At 45.4% G+C, this 22279-nt stretch overlaps 1 protein-coding gene across 4 annotated transcripts in view; it reads left to right on the top strand.

Annotated features, from left to right (window-relative positions):
- Slip1 (SLo interacting protein 1) overlaps positions 1-22279 on the top strand; it is a 59388-nt gene that overhangs the window by 31402 nt on the left and 5707 nt on the right. Inside the window, exon 1 of one of the 4 annotated variants that reach the window (XM_069115169.1) lies at positions 6466-6486. The exons of 1 other annotated variant lie outside the window; for it this stretch is intronic. In XM_069115169.1, the coding sequence (XP_068971270.1) occupies positions 6481-6486 (6 nt within the window). In that variant the 5' untranslated portion in view covers positions 6466-6480. Of the gene's footprint in view, positions 1-6465; positions 6487-16553; positions 16936-22279 lie in introns of those variants that run through there. 2 more of the 4 variants (XM_069115166.1, XM_069115167.1) reach the window with 2 other exon arrangements.

The raw sequence follows: 22279 nt of genomic DNA on the forward strand, positions 1-22279 counted from the left end.
CATTTGCATCTACATCTGCATCTGCATTTGCATTTGAACGGGAAGGTTTGGATCGTGGAAGCGGTTTCGAAAGTGCGAGGAGATAACGGCGGAAGCGTGGAATCGGTCGTGGCACGCCGCGCTCGCTGAAAGAGTCAGTCTGTAGCTTGGTGGAATGGTGGTTTCGCGCGTACACCTTGAAACGTTCGCGGGTTTCACGATGGTTTAGATCCCTAGAGCGCGATAATATTGTGTGTCGAAGCCAGTATTTGCCGAGGGGACCGTCCGAGCTCGGTCAACCGTGCTCAGAGTTCTCCTCGTGGTCGGTATCACTAGCAAGAACCTTTAGAAACACGGAAACTTGTTTCATTGCTGCCACTCTCTCTCTCTCTCTTTAGGTTGCTCCTCTTTTTCTCGACGCGAGATCATCCTCGCACTCTTCTTTCAGCGAAGCAGAAATTCCACGCTCCGAGTTCCTATCCAATTCGTTCTACGTCTTGCGTTTTTGATTTTCTTGGGATTCGCAGCTACGATCGATCCTGTCGATCTTACTTTTCTCTGATTCGTTCGCTTTTACTCTACTTCCTTTAACGAATCGATCTTACGAAGGAAGCTTGAAATTTTCAAAGAAGAAGAACAATTCTTAAAACGAGATCGTGGCATTTACGACTACACACGGACCACGGTTCGAGATTGGAGAAGATAATTGAGAAATAAACGCATCGTGTTTCTCGCGTAACGTCGATGATGCGACGACGACGCTGGTAACTTCACTCTGGTGAATAACTGTTTCAAAGTCGTGCAAATCCATCGATGAATACGAAAAGTGATTCGCGATTGATACGCGATACGCCGAATATATCGAAAGAGATGTTTCGCGATCGATTGAACGCGATCGTAAAACGCTAGACGGAATCAAAGTAGAAACTCGATCGACGTTTCATTGGATATCCGGTCGAATAAATAGGCAGCGGCAAAAGCGATGAGGTAAACGTCATTCGGTGATTAAACTGCCTATTGCGAATAGCACCGTATATCGAATTAGATACCACGTTGCAATACGTATCGCTGCGCGTCCATCTATTTCACGGCGTTTACTGTCTCTTTCTAGCGAGGTTGTAAAACGAAACGTCAAGTAAAGTTATCGATCGATCGATGTAGTCGTAGCTATAATAGAGGGAGCTACGGGAGATCGAAGCGTTGGATTTCCAGTTGACGAAACCAGTTGCAACGCTGTACGTACAATCGTTAGAAGTAGTTTTATTCGAGAAACGAGCGCGTTTGATGTGTCGAGAGTCGCGGAAGTTACGACGTTTTGTATTTTCTATGGTTTTTGCGATTGGTATATACATACGTATGACGTAAGTTTGGCAAAATAACGGTCAATTTTTCGACTTTGTTCTTTGCGTTTCTACCAAGCGTTACTCTTCCGTTTCCATGTCCACTGATCCAGTGGACTGAAAATTTTCACTGCAGAATTTCCAGCCGATATTCAGCCCCATGATGGAACGATGTATGTTATATCAGGCGCGTTATCCCGATATCGACCAAGGGCCGGTAGCCTACCGCATCACCGCAACGTAATGAACCGCCAGGTATTCGCAATCGGTAGGACCGGTAATTACAGAGCTATTAGACAGGACCTTTGCGGACATCGTCGCGCGCTTCTATCAGCGCTCCATGCGAGGAATCGAATTCGAATTAATTTACAGAATCCGCTGCAAATCTAGTGAAACTTTCGGCTTTGAAAATTTTTCCTTCATACTATCTTACACAGGATTAATATAGGCTGATATAGGAAATTTGCGCGTTAACGGCTTATTAGTGCGTTACATGAAAATGATTCACGGGAGGAAAAGCTCGAATAGCGGTCAGACTGTGTGCGAAGAAAATTGAAAATGGCCGTGTACGGACGCATCGTGCGGATACGTTGAATCGAGGCAGGTCAAGCCAGGTCAGCATAGGCATTCTGCGTGAAATTCGCCGAAAATATGAACGACAGAGAGAGAAAGAGAGAGAGAGAGAGAGAGAGAGAGAGAGAGAGAGAGAGATAGGTTGTCTGGGGAAGATAAAATAGAGATGTAGGAAGAGACGGTGGCAAAGTCTGAGGATCGATGGGTCGGCCAGATCGCTCCATTATACAAGGATTTGCTCTCGGCGACGTTGATGGGATTTAGGGAGGAGAAGGACCTCGTTCGTCCGGCTGGTAATGCTTTAACTACGACCATGATTACGAAGACCAGATCGTGACGCGAGCTTTGAATTCACGGGATCTTTCGAAAATCGGTAGATAAACCGATATATATATATATTTTTCTTTTTTTTGTCTTTGACACGGCAACGAATTTTCAGTTACCTACGATATTCGTTTGTAACACGTCACAGATCTGCAACTATCGAGTGTATTCTTTTCGATCGTCGGTACGATCGTATCGCTTTTTTACCTTCTAACCGATTGGTCGCGACTTCGTTATTGCCGGCTTGTAAATATCGCGAAACGACACTGGGAAATCCACAGATCGGAAGGAACGACACTGTCGACACCGATCGACGAGACCGAACTACACGGCGGAAACCCTAGCTTGGCAGTGAAATTCTCACATGGCCGATCATTTCGGCTGGCAACGCTCGAATTCCTGCTCGACGTCGTCGTTTACGTGTCGACGATTACCTTCCGCGTTCGCTCGATCGAAATCCTCTCTCGAGCGTGAAAACCGAGGGATTAACGGTTACTGTCGTGGAACGAGTTAAACGGGTGTCGTTTGCCTTTGGACTCTACTCGAACATTCTGGAATTTGTACCGCGCGATTCTTTGCTCCGGACTAGCCGCGTATGCCGTGCCGACGAGTATTTTCTAAGCGGAATCGAAACTGTCGAAGAAAATTCGATTATTACGTAGAATATGCTACATCTTGCGGTTTCGATGGTTTCGAAATGTATTTGTGTATTAATTACGAGATATATTTGAAATATATTTTCCTGTATGAAATATAGTTGGAATATATCGACTCCGTTGGAAATTTATGGGAAATTTCAAGCCGCAACAACGCACTATAAAAATGTATAAAATATCGATATCGTAGCACTCGATAAAACTGTGAATTTGCATAAATATCTGCGGTCTGTTTGCAAGGATCGACAGCTATCCGACTGAATCTAAATTCTGACCGACGTTCATTCACGCCGCTATGATTTTCAGCCCGCCACATAATTGTCGAAGGTTGATCGAACGCGCCGTGTCGCGTCGCATTCGAGCAGACGTTCGTCTTCCGAATGCGAGGAAAATGTGGCTTCCGCTCGCTTCCGTGGAAAAACTTTTCTCGGTTGCCGAAGAAGCGGAAAGACTCGGAGAAGGCAAAGAAGGGAAATAATTGCGAGAGAGGGTAGTTTCGACGAGTTCTCGGTCGAGCTAATTCGCAATCTCCCTGCGACAACGCAACGGTAGTATCCTTAGCCCATGGCCCTCGAATCTTTCGTTCCTTCCACCGAGTCCAAATTCAAACTTTTCTCCCTTGAGAAAATTATTAGGAAGTCGCTTTCGCGACAATCTTCGACGATCTTCGGAAAGTCGCGAGTAGCTCCCCACCGAATAACTCTTTCCACCATTCACGTTCCTTCAACGCTATCTATACGCCGTGAGCCTAAATTCGTGGTACAAGCGAAGTTAGGAAGATCTTGTCGCTGGAAACAAGAACGACGAAATTGCTTTGGAAGCTTCGTTTTCGATGGAAACCGAGCTTGTCAACTTGTCAAGATGTTTATCCCATCGGTCGAATAAATCCTGTACGTGCCTTCTGGTTGTAAAGAAAACTCAACGTTTCGTTCATTTAAACAGATGGCACAGACGAAAGCCAAGGAACCGTTAACTAACGTTTATCGATACTTGTGTTTTTCTCTGTAGAGGAGACGTTCTGACATCTCGCGCTTCTTTGTCTTCCAGCATTATATTAATAACTATTTCAAAAGAGAGATGGCACTTAAATTCTATACCGCGGTATCCTCTCGTCGATACGTAGAACGTTTTCCAATAGAAATGTTGAAAATGACAGCGTGGGTTCGCGGTCGCCATCTATATGCAGATACGCTAGTTACAATAAATAGTAACTAGAAGATAGTTCTAGATACAATCGATAGAATTAATCGATAGTTTTAAGATGTCCATCTGGTTTTGTCCCTAGTCCATGTAAGAAAGTGCAATAAAGGTTTTTCGGCTCAGAACGGTGTGATAGATTTATCCAAAAAATAAAATAATAGCTATTGTGACCCTACGTCTGAATACAGAAATAACAACAAGAAAGTTGAAATCTTTCAATTTTTCCACTGACAGCGTGTTTCTTCGACCGTTCGCGGGAAGACGCGGGAGTCGTAAATTCCCGTTACAATTTTACAATCGGCGCCACGAAACTGATCGAACCTCTATTTCGTTTAAGATAATAGAGGTAGTTGAATTAATTATAACGCTGAGGTAACATGTTATAATGTATTCTTCATTCCAACAACAATTGTAGACAATATGATTAAGCTCGTTGTGTATGTATATATATGTTAACTAGATATATGTTGACTGAGTTAAAGTAGTGAACCCAGTGCAGAGATGTTGACTGATCTGTAGTCGTAGATCCAGTAAAGTTCGGTGACGATGCTGTCGCAGAGGAAAACAATTGCTGGGTGTTGGTCGCCTCACCTCCGGTCGTTTGCGGGTGAAGATCCCGGGAAACATGGGAAAACCCACGTTTCCCCACTTTTTAACCTTGACTTTGGAGCAATAATCATAAGAAACATTTTGACTCGAAAGTGTTTTATACCACTTAACGGTCTTAAAGGTCAAGTCGAATTGCTTAGTTTTACGACAGCTCCTTATGATTATTACGGTCCAATTAATTATGTTGACGTAGCAAGTGGCAGCCTCGACCTAGGGATAGATTCCGGGCTACGTAAAGAGTCACCGGACGAAACACAGCGTTTTCTACGAGCGCTCTTCGATTCTCGATCAAATAGGAGCGAATCCGTTTATTTGCTTTCGATAAAATCGTACGAAAATTTTAGTAGGTTTTATAGAATCGTCTGAAAGAAAAAAAGAAAGACAGAAAGACGACGATTCTTCTGATGAATTCATGATCGTGATACCACAAAAGCTTGATTTTCGTCGGATATTCGTTAATTATTAAAGACTATTTTCTCTCTCGCCCTTTTGCTTTTTTTGTCACCAGGCAGGAGAAAGCAGAAAGCGTAGCGGCAGCAAAGAGGCGACTGAAAAGACGCGACGATTCGAATTAATCCGATTTCGCGTTCACGACTGGAACGAAACGTGGAGAGACGCGTTGTTGCGATTCGCGGCAGAGCTTCGACGCGTGAAATTCGTGTGGCTCGCGCACCACGATTTCCTCTCCCTCGCACCTTTGTCCAATTTATTCCTCGCCATATCGAATTAGGTTCGCTCAAAGCTTTCCACGCTCGCCACTGTTTTAATGAAATTTACAGACCTGCGCGGATTCTAATAGCAGAGATTATTAATCATTCAGCTGTTATACGCGCGATACACGGGCTGTCTGCCGAGTGTTCCAAGTTTGACGATCTTCCGAACGTCTCTTTGTTCTTTAACACTTTACCGACTGATGGCCGATTAATCGGTTTTTTGTCACCGACGCTTACCGACCGATAATTTATTATTCGGCTTTTTGTCGACAACAATCTTTCTCATTATTTGAGCAGTAATTTGTTATTTAATATTAAGGTACCTTGCTCAGTTGCATCAATTGAGTTGCTTTGTAAGGTCCCACAGTTTTATACCAATTTGAAAAACTTACCGTTCGCGATGAACGAAAAGAATGGTATTGGAAAGTCTAAATCGAAACAGAGCCGGCGCCTGGGAGAATCTGCGCTTGAGCTACCGGTCAGACGTGCGTATGCTGTTGAACCGCTAACGGTCGGTAAAGTGTTAAAATTAATGGTTGCGAATCTTTGAACAAACTCGTCGCATCCTTAAAAAGAGAAGCATCGAACGTTTCCTATTTCCGTGTAAAATTCTTATACGAAGTCGCAGAAACGTGTTTCTAAAAGGTTTTCGACTATCGCGTTCGTATGGGGTGCCGCACGTGTCTAACGCGTTTATAGGAAATTCCACGTTCTCGCAATTTTATTTCATTTGCAAAACTCTCTTAATTTAAACGGCGTGCTGGTTTCCGGTTCACTAGGTCCACACCTTTTGCTCTCTTCGCGCTGCACCGTGTGGAAATGGAATTGGAACAAGTTTGCGAAGCCCGGCGTATCCGCGCGAGGAAAAAAATAAAATTTCTCGTAGAGAAATTCACTCGTTTGACGTAGAGCGCACGAAAGGTGGCGAACGGCAGCGGTACAACGTTCGGTTCGAAGCGTAGATCGATCGGTTAAGTTGGCGCTAATTACGGTTTCGTTGTGCGAAGGTTTCAATGGCGATCGACGAAGAGAGGAAGAAACGAGAAGCTACAAAGGCTACGAGCGGGAAAGAGTTGGCCAAAGACGATGTCGGTACGGAATTTGCGATGCAATGGTGGAATGGCGAGGGTGGCTGAATGCGACCAAACACGGGACAATGGTCGCGAGCCTTTGTCTCCGCCACTTACGCGTCTTCCCCGCTTCTTAGCCAACGACGGTTATCGTCGGACGAATATCGCGCTATATGAAAACCGCGAGGCGCGAGGAGAAATCGATTCCAGTGTTTTCATGCTGAACGTTCCCCGCGAACGAGCAAAGGACTGGGAAAAAAGAAAACGTCGCGTCTCGTGGATCATAAAGTTTGTCGGTCGACAAAGTTGCCGGCTCGCCGAGCGACGAACGCGCACCAGTCGCCGTGCTCCAGCGAATTAGTCGCTCTCGTTTTTTCAAAATTTAAAATCTAGACAAAGTTTAGCTGCTCGTCGTACAGTTAAGGATCACGGCAATCCTCTCTCCATCGTCTCTCCGCAAATAACGAGAACGTATAGGTACGAGACACTTAAAAATTACGTACGAGAAGCTCTTTTTCCGATGGTCGGTTCACCTGGTAAAGCTGCCACGGAGCTTCTGCTCGCCACAGAACTATCGCATCGTCGGCGTATTCTGAGAAATATTTTACTAACCGCAACATGGTGGAAATATTAGAAAAAACGATCCGCGTATCGCTTATCTCGATAAAAATAAAATTTAGAATTTTTAATTACAAAACTTCCCTTCCGAAATTTAACAACGGTTGCGCTCGCGAGAATTACGTTATCCGATGAGTATTTCTGTTAGAAAGACGGAGACATATTAAAGGAAAACTAAAGACGACAGAGCATCCTTTTGCTTCGTTTGTATCACAAGCTGTTTTATCGACGTTTTTAACGTTTGCCGTGCAAACTGTAGCAGATTCTTCGGAATCGCAGCAACGATAAAAGTGGATTCCAAAAACCATACCGAACCCGATGTATTCGTTGCCGATTGAGAGCGGTGCAGTGGCGCGGTCGGACGAAAAGCGCGGACACGTTTCCGGCGTTTCAATGGATTTTCGAAAGGAGCGCGAACAATGGTGGGTAGCGCGAAACGATCGGGACGGCCCCTCTCGTTTCGACGAAATTGGATCGCGTCTGAATACTCGGCCGATAAAAAGCGAATCGCTTGCACACCGGACATTCGAAAGAGAAAACAGCAACAAGGGGAGTCGTTGGCATTCGTAAAAAGGATGACTCGCGTCCGTCCAACGATCCTTCCGCTTTTTGTCTGTTTGCCTTCTCATTCTCGCCTCTTTTCTCCTCTCCCTTCCTCTCCTTCTCTCTCCCTTTATCCTCCATCGCTATAGCAGGAAAATTGGCCGGACGCTTTGTCGACGCGTAGTTTCGCCCGGCGTTTGATTCGTTTCTGTTTGCGCTTCTTTCGTACAACGATCTCGCGATCCGACGTGCGCACCTACGCAATCGATCGTAAGTAAACTGACGAATATTTATCGGATCTTTTCTAAAAGCTCGCATTTACAAATCGATGCTAATTAAGCGTAGCCTGTTTTTTTTAACTTTCTACGAATCGTTGGCTTTATCTGTCGACAATGAGAAAGTCCGAAAGACGCGTCCTCCTCCTGCCCTTGGCAAACATCGAGAAAGCTAAATTTCCTTCGGCTTGGACGATTATTCGTAACCAGTCGAGGAACAAGTTGACCGATCGGTACTCCGTTGCGCGCACAATTTTCCAGGGTGAAACGGTGGGGGAGAAAGGCGAAGGTGACCAAGCGGAGGGAAAAGAAGGGTGGCACAGGGAAAGAAGTAGGGAGAGGGGAAAAAGGGAAGAATCGGCCGCCGCAGGGGACGTAAAGCATAAGCCGTGGATTCTCTCGGCTGCTTGCTAAACGAGAATGTTTACGCAAAGTGGCACTAACAACGCTATCATTAAGAAAATCTTGCTCCTCTCCCTTCGAAACGAACTCCGTGCACACGCTTAAGCTTACCACTTTTCTTCCCTGCTTCTCCTCTTCTTCTTCTTCCCTCCCGCGTCACCGTACATGGTTTTAGTAACTGCTTTCACCTCTCGACTGGTATTCGTTTCGCGTTCCTCGAAAAGGCAGCGATGGTCGCTTCGCGAGAAACGCGAAACCTTCCTGGCTATGGTATATCGTTCAACTATCCGCCAGTCCGTATAGTAGTAAATAGAAATGATACAACGTAGTTAGAAACTGTTGAAGCAATTACTTCAAAAAAAAAAAAACTCTACATCTTTATTTATGTATATCCATTTGCATGATGGCCCTACTTAGGGGGCTAATTGAAGGTATTACTCTAAGATCCTTAATAGATGCACCTTGGTATGTTACCAACGAAACAATACATCGCGACCTTAAGGTACCCACAGTTAAAGAAAAAATATCCAAATTTAGTAACAGATATAATATAAGAGTTAACAACCACCAAAACCCATTAGTTACCCAATTACTTGACACGACGGATCAGATCCGCAAGCTAAAAAGACATTACCCTTTGGATTTAAACATTAGATTCAGCTAGAGTCAAATATACGATAATCACCCATTATACACGATATAGTACCACGCCAAAATAATTTACTTATAATTCTCAATGAGAATTGATTGTAAAAATTCTACCAAATAAAAAAAGAAAAGTTGAAGGCATCAGCAGCGTTCAACTGACGACTGGTCCCTATCACAGCGCGCGGTCGGTACAGTAAACGACATCCGAATTTTTCATGGAGTTTATCGAAAATTTACTCTTCAAAACGAATGGTAGATAATGTTACTTCGCAAACATCGCATCTTACATTCTTTATAACAGAGGAAAAAAGTAAAAATTATTTATTTAAAAAAAAATTATTTAGATTAAAATGGAAATAAAAAAAGCAGTCGCAGCGCGCGGATTAATCCACGCTTGGATACAAATTGGAGACCGCTGTTACGCAGAAAATGTTTTAGGTTACAAGGTCTAGGAACAAAGGAACTAATAAATAGATTTCTATTTATGTTCCTGTCGAGAATTGTGGATCTTAATTGCCGAAATAAATGTAAAGGAACACTAAGGTTACACTTAAAATTCATATTAAAATACTTTTAGACTTATTCAATAAATGATTTCCAGGATCTTCGTCGATATACATTTGCACGCGTCTCAGCACTCTCTTTGTTCCTCCATCTTCTATACCGCACTGCCAACGGAACAGTTACATTCATCTGTTTTTCGAGACGCTGTGTACACACATGCTTCCATACACTTATATTCATATACGTGTGTCACTACTACGCGGCTAATCTAGTCTAGCACACAAAATTATACATATCTCAGTAGTTCCTTGTAGCCTTTAGCTAGAGCTATAAGGTTAACTTTTTTTGGTAATATCCTTTTGCTATAAATATATCAACGTGCTCCCTATCGATTCTATTGTATTGTAACATTGTAAGAGTGAGGATCTGGATCAACATAAACTTATATTTATATTTATAATTATACCTTTATTTATTTAAATATATTTTTCTATCACAAATTCATCCACACGTTCTTCTATCAATCAACCTCAACAGAAACCAAAGCTTTAGGAAGGAACATCCGTTGATGCGCCCATATACAGAACCGTACACTATCGCCTGTAATTATCTGGACATTTCCAAAGTATCGGGAATACGCGAAACGCGTTTGAAACGTTTTCGAGAATACTTTTGCACGCGGTTTCATGGTCAATCGAGTCACGCACCTCGTCAGTTGTCTGTTTATGCGCTTGAATCGTAACACTATATCCGACAGAGATAGAAACTTCGCTCGAGGAATCGGTCTTTGCGTTCACTGCAACTGATATCAAAGAAAATCTTTTAGGTCGTCCGAAAAGTTTCTTTCGTTTTGTAAGGAAATAACGGATGCACAACATTTTCCGTTGTATATTATCTTATCGAATTACGTATGCTCCATTCTGTTCTATCAAAATAAAGACCACAACGTTCGACAGAGATTAGGTTTCATGTTTGTATAAAGATACATCGTTGTAAAAGACGTGTCCGTAAAAGAAAGACACTTTCCGGACAACCTAATACATCATGAACAAGACATTTGTTCGTCGTCGATACCGAGCACGAGTCACATCGAACAGAGTAACGTTCCTCGTGAGACGTTTCGCGCGTGGTCGATCCCTGAGAAATTTGCTCGACGGAAGGAAACTGCGAAGCGGAACGAACAGGGTTTCCTCGAATGGACACCGTCGAACCGTAGATAGGTGGTTTATCGACCAACTACGCTTCGTTAAATCGCCGTGTCGTCGGAATGAATTTTTCACGCGGAGATTGGCAGAAGTTTCGGCGAGCAATCGGCAGCTGCAATTAGGTGGGTTCGAGCGGTTCGAGGAGCAACAACCGGAGGTTAATGGACTGTGATAGAGGGCTTAATCGCATTTAAGTTCGCGCACAGAATTAGTCGCGCGCACTGGAAACTGCAATCGCGGAAACGCGTTATCGAACTGGTAGACTCGTATCGGATTAGAGGCGTTCGGCCCTCAGCGGGTTGTACCGTTGATATCTTCGTTGGCCAACTACCCTTCTATTAGCAGTGATTCGCTTTCGCGGTGGGTGGCGCGTGATTTCGGCTACCAGCGATTATATCGGTGTCACGAAGTAGCACGAAGATTATCGCAAAATGGAACAGGCGTTCGAGCAACGTTGCGCAACGTCGAGTAAAAGTAGAGATATGAATTTAAAGAAACGCGAGACAGTTCCACGGCTGCAATAAGACGATTTTATATACATTATATGGATCGTGTGGGAAAGTAAGACGACCTGAGACATTTAAGCCCTTAGCCGCAGTGTAATTCACTCGGAACTAAGCCGAGTAAGTCCCTAAGCTGCGTCGCTTACCTGCTTAACCGTTTATGAATCATAGCTAAGAGCGAGGTATTAGTCATTCAACGATTCGTCGCCCTGGTTCCTAACTATCCCATCTGCATCTTTCAAAAACACGTAATCGACCGATTACTTTATTACCGATTATAATAACTGCCTTGGTATAAACAGAAAATCACTACGATACGACGAAAACTCTACTCGGAAGGCAACAAACGTTCGGTTCCTTTAGATCCCACAACTGCATTTTCTCAGCTTACAGACTGGTAGAGACAGAACTGCAGCGGCCAATCGTCCAAGACGTAAGATTTTCCGGGAAATTTGAACGACCGCAAATATCAAGCCGCTCTATCAACGAAAATCGATTGGACGCGTTTCTGCGAAATCAAATAATCCAGATGCGAAAGTAATTGTACGCCACATCGCGAAATACATTATGCAGCGCGCTGGTTTTTTTATCTTTGTAAAAACCGGATGTGCAGTAACGGAACGAGGGAAATTAAAATTCCGCTTACGGCCGTTGGTTCGGTGGCGCACTGGCGTGTAAAGCACGGGTCTCTCGAACAGTATCACGACCTTTTCGTTCTCTCTACAGGCCGGCAACGGACCAGAGGAGAGAAAGGGAAGATCGTAAAAACCATCCGATGCAAACTCACTCACCGATAAAAGGCTCGATGTAGCTTTGTCGCGCGAACGTTTCACGCGCGTTTTAACAGTACATTGGATTACACATGGAAAAATACGTACGTACGGCCGTGTAAGCCGCGATGTCTCTCGCGTTCATAACGCGATAAAAAATTGACGCGCGTCTACGATTCCCTACATTTCTCTACATCGCACGTTTTATCGCCAATAACGAATCGAATAGTTCGCTTTCGAACGCGCGTCCTTTAAAAATCGTTCGCAAGCGAATTCCTCGAGTTACCAGAGAAATTACTCGACTGGTTCACGACGAGTGACTCTGCGTTACCCTACGCGTTAGCGCAACGCGCGCCACACTTACGCGCGAGAAAACACGTTCGCCTGTATCGAGCCCGAACGCGTAGCGTCAGGTTTTCGAGACAAAGGAAAACGTAGAAGCGAGAACAGCGGCTGGCGACGTAATCCGGGATGACGTGTTCCGTGACCGGTCGTTAGACTGTCACGTCGCGAGTCTAACGGCTCGCGGGTCGCGGTCCTTTCCTTTCCTCGTCACGGTGTCTGCACGCGGAGCGCGTATACGTTTGGTGGGTTTGAAACGCGCTGGAGAATAGCGTGGAAGACGATAGCGGGTACCGGGACGAGGAAGCGAATCCAGAGAGGGAGAGTACGCGCGCTCCAGACGGAATAAATTAATCGAGAACGAAGAGCTGGCAGACCTCCAGTTAGTCGCGTTTCCGTGGGAGTCGCCGACCGTCTCTGTCCCTCGACCGTGACGCATCGCGGTCACCGGTTGTTTCGAACGAGGCGCACGTTCCTTGGACGCGAACGAAAATACCGAGACGCGACGACCATCGCGATCACGATCGCTGGAAGGTCGGCGAAGCGAAGCGGAGCTCGTCCACGCGTGCCACCGGCCGTTGCGCAGTGCAGCGACGAGGTCGAGCAACGTCGAACAGACCGGCACGCGCGTTACTCGTCTGCGATCGCGCTCGATTGCTCTCGCACGGATGATCGAGCGGAAAAGCATAGTTATCCGCTCGGAGAAGCTGCGAGACACGGCGAACGAAACCGCGATCGTTGAAACGCGTTCGTCGCTGCAGAAACTGTACAGGGCGTCGCAAAACACGCGGCGAATATTTGGGGGCAGCCAGAAAGCGCGCGAGTCTTAACACTAGAACTACCGATAGTTAACACGAAGCTATTTCTATCAAAACCAGTGAAGATGATTGGTCTTTAAAAAATACGTAATAATAGAATATTTTTATATTTATTGATTTATTACTTTCTTACAGAAACAATTCCATGTTATGTAGTATATTTTTGGTATTATTAATCCACCTGGGACCATCATCCCTAAACGAGGGTTGACACGTTTATAAAATTCTAGAACCAGTCATTTTCACTGCTGTGGTATTTCTAGCGTTAGCATCTAGCGATCTAGCGATCGATCCGGAATTTTCCTGATAACTGATATCGTCATATCGAATGATACGCGGTAAAAATTTGAAAAACATGTGGCAAGTTGTACAAAACGAGGAAGCTGGTTAATTGGGGTTCGATAAACAGATTGCAGGATCCTTTTACATTTTGGCACAAGTAGTCTTGATACAAAATTATTTTCAGTTTGAGTACATAAAAAACAAAATAAAAGTCATCATATTATTCCTTTTCGTTATCGTTGCGAAAGTTATCACATCATTGCGGGAAAAAATATAACATGAAGTAGGAATTTTAAAATAAAATTGTAAACCCAGTCAATTTGACCGGTGTGGTAGTTCTAGTGTTAACCTGCCCGCTTCGTTAACTCGGATAAAAAAAAGATTTCGGTGGAGGAAACGGTTTTATGGTATCGTTATGATACAACCGCGTTATATAAAGATCGTATTATAACGACTAAATTGCATACGTTATACGAATTGCTTTTATCGAAATGTGTTTTACACCGATTGACTTCCGAACCCTAATATCGAAAAGATATTAAACGTTGGCGAAGAAAAGCGTCGTTTGACGCGGTATATAGAAACACGAATTAATAGGAAAGAAAAGGAACATCGGTAAGTGCGTAGGTAAGTCGACGTCGTACGACGCGTCTTTGTAAAACTCGCGTACTCGCTTTTGACTCTCACTGTACGCTCGCATACTCGCGCATCCCTCTTCTTTATAAAGCGTGGTCAGATACGCGATCTTCTCCTTTAAATTATAGGTTTTCCGTTTGATTATGAGCAAAGACCACACGCAGGGAACGCGATCGGTGTGCAAAGGGGACGGCCGAGGTGTCCACTTGGACGACGTAATCCGTTCGTCCTTTGCTCTTCACCTCATTTCGTTCCACCCTTGTCTCGTACGCCTTTCCACCCTAGATCGCGCACAAGCGGAGAATCGCGAGGGTTGTCTCGCGTCGTGTCCGCTTAGAAGCAACGATGCACGGACCACGTATCGACAGCCAGGGTCAGCTGCAGACTTTCACGATGAATTCGACAAAAAGCGAGTACAAATCACGCGTAGCAGCACGTCGATTCTGTTTCTTATCGTCGAACAGACGGCAGAACGGAAAAAGAGCAACAGACCATCGTTGGAAGAGTTAAAGACGAAAGAAAGTGCGAGATACGCGAAGGCAAAGCCAGCAGTGCGCAGTTCCTTAAATCGTCGATCAGCAACGGTATCGGTAGATTTTGGCGCATTTTTCTGCGTTTATGAGAAATCTGCGGATACACGAATCCGTGTAACGTGCAAAGATATATGAAATATTCAAGATGAAACAAATCTCTAGAGTCTGATTCCATTTTTACTCTTTTTCTTTTCTTTTTTAGTTATATTCGTAAAAATACGAAATCGCATTAAAAGTCCGCGTTGCAGCGACGAGACGAGTTTACGTCCAGAGACGACCGTTTCCAAGTCGCGCGTCCGCGTAACTCTGGCCAGTTCTTTCGCAAACCGAAAGATCCACTGTGTCGCTTTCGTTTTCTCAACGGGCCGTTTTTAAATACGGAACAGAACGATGGGAAGAAGGATGAGCGAGACGAAGCGAGGCGAGGCGAACCGAAGCGAGACTGGATGAGAGACGAAGGGTCGTTGGACGGTCTCGTCTCGCGCGACGTTCCTCTCGTCTGTCTGTTCTCGGCCTATTCTATCGGCTACGGAACGTCGAACGTCGATTCCCTCGGCGATACCGTCCCAAATACGTGGAATCTCGTTACCGTTTGCCCCGGGGGTTTCTCGGCTCGGCTCCTTCCCGCGTCGATTTTACGATCTGCGGTTATCGCGAGAAAGCGATCGAGAAAATTCGATAACGACAGAAATTCGAAATAGGACCTTCCGGGATAGATCGCTGCTGGATTTTAGATTTTAGTCGCAGGGGATTCGGCCAGAAGATCGTTGGAATCCTCGTGTGACGGTGCAGTGGGATCACCAATGAAACGTTTGTTGATTTTGACAACGAAGTTTACACTTGTACCGTACAGTACCGTTTGTACAGCGATCGACCGACTTTCGGCTTCGATGAACTTGTTCGAGTCTCTCGGATGCGAATCCGATTAAGAAATCTCACTTTTCCTCGATATCTTAGCTTCGTTAAGCGATCAGTTAGTTAGCCAACGAGCGAATCACTTGTCTTCGTAAATTTGTTCGTCTTGTCGCGACGATACGAACAACGGTAGACTTAAGACACAACGTTTCTTGACGTCGTCGGTTTTCTGTATTTCTCGATATACAGAGTCGACTTTTGAACGGTTTGTGCGTACGTACAGAAGGTAAGAGCGTCGTAGAAAGGGTAGGATAAGAACGCATCGCAAAAGAGATAGCGATTCGAAAATCGTAAGCAATTAAAATATCTCGTCGAGTTTCCTGTTGAGTTGAAACGATCCGACTGGTTCGAACGAGGCGTTAGTCACCGAAGGAACTTTGAGAGAAGCAAAGATCGGCTGACGAAGGGATAGAAACGAAATAGGTTGGCATGGAACGAGACGAAGCTAGGACGATAACGGTAAAAGCGGTAAAAGTTTAAGGTTCGAAGGAGAACAGGGTGTAGGTAACGAGCCCTTCCGAAGAAGAGGCACTTGGCTCGTCACAGCGGAAAGGGAGCGACTTAAAACGTTTCGCTTGCGTACCGAACTACGCTCTTCTTCTCGCTCGGCACTTGTTATTATTTGCCGAGTAGAAAAGAAAGAGAACGAGGAAAATCAAACCGGCGTTGTCTCCTTCGCACCGAAGCTGTGCTTTTTCCCTCGGCTTGCCTGGCGAGGATATAAGGGATGAGAGGGAAGGTAGATGAAAAGTAGGAGAAAGAGGCAAGGGGAGAAGGAGGAAGAGAGAGAAGAGCGGAAACGGGGGTTTTCCCGTTAATCCGAGTCTAGAGTCGGGTCGGCGTATAGACGAGCGCGAGATCTGCCGACGTTTTCATGGTTCTCGGCCTATGCCAGCACGCATTTTCCCCTGTTCGTTCAATTTTCTCACTCGCGTTTCGCTGTGGGCGCGGTTATTTTCGTCGTCCCTCTCTATCTATCCATATCGGTGGCTATCGGCGAAATTATCGACGTCTTTCTCTCGCAAGAATCGACGTATCGAAGTATCGATCGTAAAAGCCCACTGAACTGTTCATCTGGCCGTGTACTAATAAGCGTGTATTACCGTAAAATAAAAAAAGAAAAACCAGAGAAACGAAGAGAAGGGAAGAGGTAAAATGAACGAGAGGGAGAGAGTAATTACGAGAAACAAGGACAAAAAACGACGGCAGAGAGAAGAAGGATGATACAGGGACTCGAGATCGGGAGGCTCGAGTATCGTGCTTTTACGGTTTTTACTTACGGGGATAAACGCGAAATACTGTTTTTATGCGCCGATACACTGTTCCCTACAGGTTTGTTCGCGTAGAATTAGCCTTGCGTTTTCACAAATCTATCTACGCGTCGCGAACGTTTCGTAAACGCATTCGAAAAACGCGCGCGTTCGGCGATTTTCAATGCTACGGGAAACATGGTGGCGATATCAGCGAAGAGAAAAAGGTACACCCTTTTCTGTATCTTACTCAATGAGGTCCAACTAGGGGCCGAAATCTCGTGGTCGTAATTGCGCCGCTGGTCGAGCACCTTGGCAAGCGTCTATGGAGAACGGCGAAAAACAGCGCAGCCCCTTCCTTTTCTCGTTGATCGCCGTTGCGTGATTCGGTTCGGACGGTTTCGAGCAACGGAACGAATCGAAACGTTTCCTCGTGCGACGTTGCTCGCTCGGAATTGCGCGCAGACAGGAAATTAAAGAGGGAAGCTCGAGCGAGGAGAGCAAATAGCGATAACGTTGCCTTTACGCGGCAACGATCGATATCGAGGCTTTCCACGTACCAATTAAAAACGCACCCCGCCGCCCACGCCGCGGCCGTCCGCTCCAATCGAACTCACGATCGATCGCTGTGATCCGTTCTTGCTTCTTTTTCATCGCTAGTTGCCAAATATCAGTGACTCTGAAGGAGAGAAATTGAAGTTCGCAACAGTCGCTTTGCGTAGCTTTACCAGTTTGTACTTTACGCGAGTACCTCTCGTTGAGAGACCAACCACTTTTATCGACCTTTCTGTTTGACCCAACCTGCTGCTGCACATTCTGCGCCGAATTAGTCTATTTTCACGAGGTTGCAAGACCAGGGTTGGTCCGAGCTGGTCATCGACGACTCCTTTTCTTCTCTACGCTGTCGAGGCTCGCAAACGAACAAAGATCGTAGAGAAATTGACGACGCGAGTGTCAGAATCGAACGCGCAGATGTTTATCGCAATGTCGAGTCACAGTTTCTTCCTTTTAACCGGTTGAGTCGCTGCGATCGCGCTGTTTAGATTTTGCGTCGAAAAGTTCCAGTACGTTCGAACGCTACGGACGGTATTTTGTATTTCATTGTCATGAGGTGGTTGTTATTGGTGAAGGTGCCCACAAGAAATACTCTTGATGTTCAACATAATAGGTTTATTAAACTATTAACAATCAACAGTCAACGATTAACAATCAAAGATCAACGATTAACAATCAAGAGTTAACAATCACGTATCTCGAATGTGTTTGCTTCGCTATGACGCTAGACCTTTCGCACTTCGTAGCTCGAGGCAGAATGAATCTTTTGTTCGAAATCAAGCGAATTCTTTTCTTTGTTGCCCCTCGATATCCCCACTACGCACGCGTTTGTTAGATGTCCGCGACAGTTGCCGCGTATGCATTCTTCCGAATATTCTGCGAAAGAACCGTAGGGATATCGATGGTACATGATTAGGCATGTCGGCTTTACGCTTTGAAGGTATAGCGCTTTGTGTCGCGAAGCCATAGGAAAGTTCTGTGGTCAAGTGCCGCCATAGTTATCTTCTCAATAATGTTTATCGGACAAAACTTGAAATATTTATAAACTAATAGTACTCATATATAATAATACAGATGTATTTCATAAAATAACAAATATGAGGAGCGATATTGCGCCGCTTGTTTCTCTTCGCCATCGGCATTTTTCGACCTTGTTTTTTCAAAGCCCCTGAGACTCAAACGGTTAACACTTTACCGACCGATAGCCTATTAATCGGTTTTTGGTCGCTGATGCTTACCGACCGATAGCCTATTAATCGGCTTTTTATCGCCAATATTTACCGACCAATAGCCTGTTAATCGGCTTTTTGTCACCGACAATCTTTCTCATTATTTGAGCAGTAATTTGTTATTTAATACTAAGGTACCTTGCTCAGTTGCGTCAGTTGCGTTGGTTTGTAAGCTGCCACAGTTTTATATCAATTTGAAAAACACCGTTCGCGATGAACGAAAAGAATGGTATCGGGTAGTCTAAACCGAAACAGAGTTGTTGAACCGCTAGCGGTCAGTAAAGTGTTAAGATTCCGTAGCCTTTGAGTAAACCAACAGATGGCCGTGAATCTCTGCGCGAAATTAGCCTAAAGATCGCGAGGCACGGTTCCAACGTCGTTTCGTCTGAAAATTCGATTCGCGGTTTGGAGAAGCGGATGAACGATACCAAGAGGGAAAGTTGCTTTCACGGCGTATAAATAACGATCCGGAGGATCAAGGGAACCGCGAAGGAACGAAGGGTGAAAGTGAAGAACTGTAGGACGGGTGCGAGGATAAGCGTCGCCGAGATAAGGCGGAAGCGCGATTTTAAATTATCCCTCGTCCGTCTCTGTCCGCGTCCGGTTAGCGGCGTCTGATCGCGATTATCGCGTTTCCTCTGCGAAACCTCCCCTTCATCCTGTTTACGCCAACTCCATCGAATCCATGGAAACGAAACAACTTTTACCGACGCGAGAACGCGAAATCGCGCAAGTTGCAAAGTTCGTTCCGCAACGGCGCCGATCAGCGTCACCGCGATTTACGATTTATTTCCGTCTTAACGCGAGTCCTTATCGACGTTGAAATCCCGGTAGACGCGTCGAGATTCGACGGACGAAGCTAATTATCTTCGTCTGATTTCGATGATGTGCTCCTGCGCGTTTCAAACGTGCGACTCTGAATACGATTCGCGGAGCCTGCACAAATATTAAATAATAATAAATACCAAGCTGCGTACGCAACGACGAACGAAATTATCGATACAGAGTGAACTGTCCCCTAAGATATTTGTAGAAATCCGTGGAAATATAGGTAGGATTCTTTGCGAAATGTAACGTTAAGAGACGTGGCGCAGGTTCGCGGTAATCCGTAATTTTCCGAGGCGAAAGCGACTAGACGCAGCACGTATTTCCCATAAGCGTCAGAGATCCGCGTCTGTACACATTTAGTGCAACACAACCACAGAGATTTCCTATCGATGTTAGATGCTTCGCTGCAATACGTGTACATCTTCCGCTACGAAACACGCTTTCAAATGGTTTTCAGCTGTTGCGTTCGCGTGAAACGTACGCGTCCCACGCAAATACACGGAACCTCACCTTAACGTATTTAAGCGTAGCAGCTCGGTTGCTGCTTCGTCGGTCGGTGAGTCAGTGACTCGTAGTCGTCCGACGTGCAAGAGCTACAAAAACCTTACCCTCGGCGATGTCGATGAACAGGGGTGGGACCGAGTCGACGCGATATCACGAAGAAGGAGAAGGTTCAAATTTACGATTCCTATTAATACTTTGGAAGATTTCGGGGCGCGTGCCATGCCGCCACGCCAGCCAAAACGAAACAGAACGCGTAGTCGCTGGTCGGCCGGTTTTGTATATTACGACCGCTTGAAACGAGGAAAACGCGCGATGCGGAAAAAGTTTAAATTTAAACGAGTACGAATTTTCCAGTGATTTCGACTACGGTAATTGCGATCGTCTTGAACGTTTGTCGTGGTCGTAGCGGTCGTCGTCGTCGTCGTCGTCGTCACCGTTCGGTAGTCGTCGGTGTTCAAAGCCCGACTACTTCAGACTTCCGTGTTTACGGAACGCCAGCGACTGCTTGACGGCTCCCTTTTTTCTTCCTTGTACGCGATTCCTTCACCCTGCACTTCCCTCACCACCTGCCTCACAATCCGCGCTTTGCCGACAGAAATGCCAGCTTGTTCGCCTCTTCCCGCGCCTTGGTGCTCGCCCCTGCTTTACCTTCTCTTACGCCCTTACCTTTGCCCTCTGTCGCTTCTCTCTTCTCTCAATCTCCTTTTTTCTCTCCTCCCGTACCTTTGCCGCCTCGTCCCTTTTCGCTTTTCCCATTCCCGTTTCCGATCCTATTCTCTCTCTCTCTCTCTCTCTTTCTCTCTCTCCTTTTTCCTTTCCCCGGTTTCCCCCTCGCTTTCGTCATCTCGCTCTAATCACCTCGCGAGCACGAACGATATTTTTTTCGCGCGGGACATATCGCGCGAAATATATTTCGCGAGTTTGAAATACTCGTTCGTTGTTTGCGTGTTAAGAAGTGAGAGAGAGAGAGAAAGGGGAGAAAGTAACGACCAACGGGGAACGCGGCGCATCGTGATAAGTCTGTTTGCGGGACAGCGACGTAGCTCGTTCCAAGAGGGAAGATTTACGCAATTCGCGAACGTTTGCTCTGCGTTTTAGCCGCGCGAAAGCGTTCCTCTTGCTTGGATAGGATTGTTTCCATGGGGCGCGTGGAAATTCTTGATTTTTCACCGACAAACGTTCCAAAGTATTCGGCCGTTTTTTGCTTTTTTCGCGGATTTTAGGTATTAGAATCGAGCGGAACGCTTTCAACATTCGACGACGAGGTTCGTTCGAATAAGTACGTTGCGAGGTTCTACGATTATTTGAGTTCTGTATCCAAGTGGGCGTCGAGTAAAGTAGGAAGTTTCGAATTACTTTAATATTTTGATAATCTCTGCCTCTCTCTCTGTTATGATTCTCGGCACACATATTCTTTCTTCTCGTCGAATAAAGCTAAAAGAAAATTGCTATTCCGATTCCGCACACGGGAATAGAAACGTCGATTTTAACGACCGATCGTCTTTCGATTTGGATCGCTTTCGGATAGAATTACCGTGACCAAGACGCGGTTAACGACGCGTCTCTGGTAACGATTCGACGAAACGCAGACGCGTCGATCGTTTCCTCGACGAAGAATAAAAACGGCGGGGGGGCTCTCGAGTGTTCTCCGTAAAACGGTCGAAAGCATCCTTCGGTCGTGACTAATGGAACGAAAGGACGAGCGACTGGGTAGTCGAGTGAACCAACGAACGAACAAGCGAGTAAACTATCGATCGAGAAATTACAAAGACTGACTTCTTGGCGTCGAAACGACTCCGGCCCCCGTTCGTTTTTCCTTTGCTTTTCTCTGGCAATTATTCGCCGATTAGGAGGTATTATTATCCGTGACGACTGCCGCTGTTGCCCTCTACTCCAGAGAAAAATCTATCGTCCGAATCGGTCCGAGGATCCATGTTTTGTATCGATTTTACCGTCAGAGTAGTCTGTAGCTTAACGCGTGTCTTCCGTTTTAACACTTTACCGATCGATAATCTATTAATCGGCTTTTTGTCGCCGACAATCTTTCTCATTATTTGAGCAGTAATTTGATATTTAGTATAAAGGTACAATTGCGTCAGTTGCGTTGCTTCGTAAGCTGCCACAGTTTTATACCAATTTGAAAAACTTACCGTTCGCGATGAACGAAAAGAATGGTATTGGAGAGTCTAAACCGAAACAAAACCGGCGTCAGGGAGAATCTGCGCCTGAGCTAACGGTCGGTAAGGTGTTAAGACGAGTTATTGGCAACGATACGTCGAACCGCGACGATTATGACAAACAACGCTGTACGACTATGTCGGAGAAACGAGGAAACTCGCGTCTTCCGGTGAGAATATAGAGGATGGTCTCGTAATCGATGGTACAACAGGGAATTATAGAGGATAAAGGAATTATAGAGCAACGAATTACGGACGATTCTTTCGTATGCAGCTCT

This window comes from Bombus flavifrons, chromosome 6, assembly GCF_040668555.2.
Source record: "Bombus flavifrons isolate JBK064 chromosome 6, iyBomFlav1_principal, whole genome shotgun sequence".
NCBI lineage: Eukaryota > Metazoa > Arthropoda > Insecta > Hymenoptera > Apidae > Bombus > Bombus flavifrons.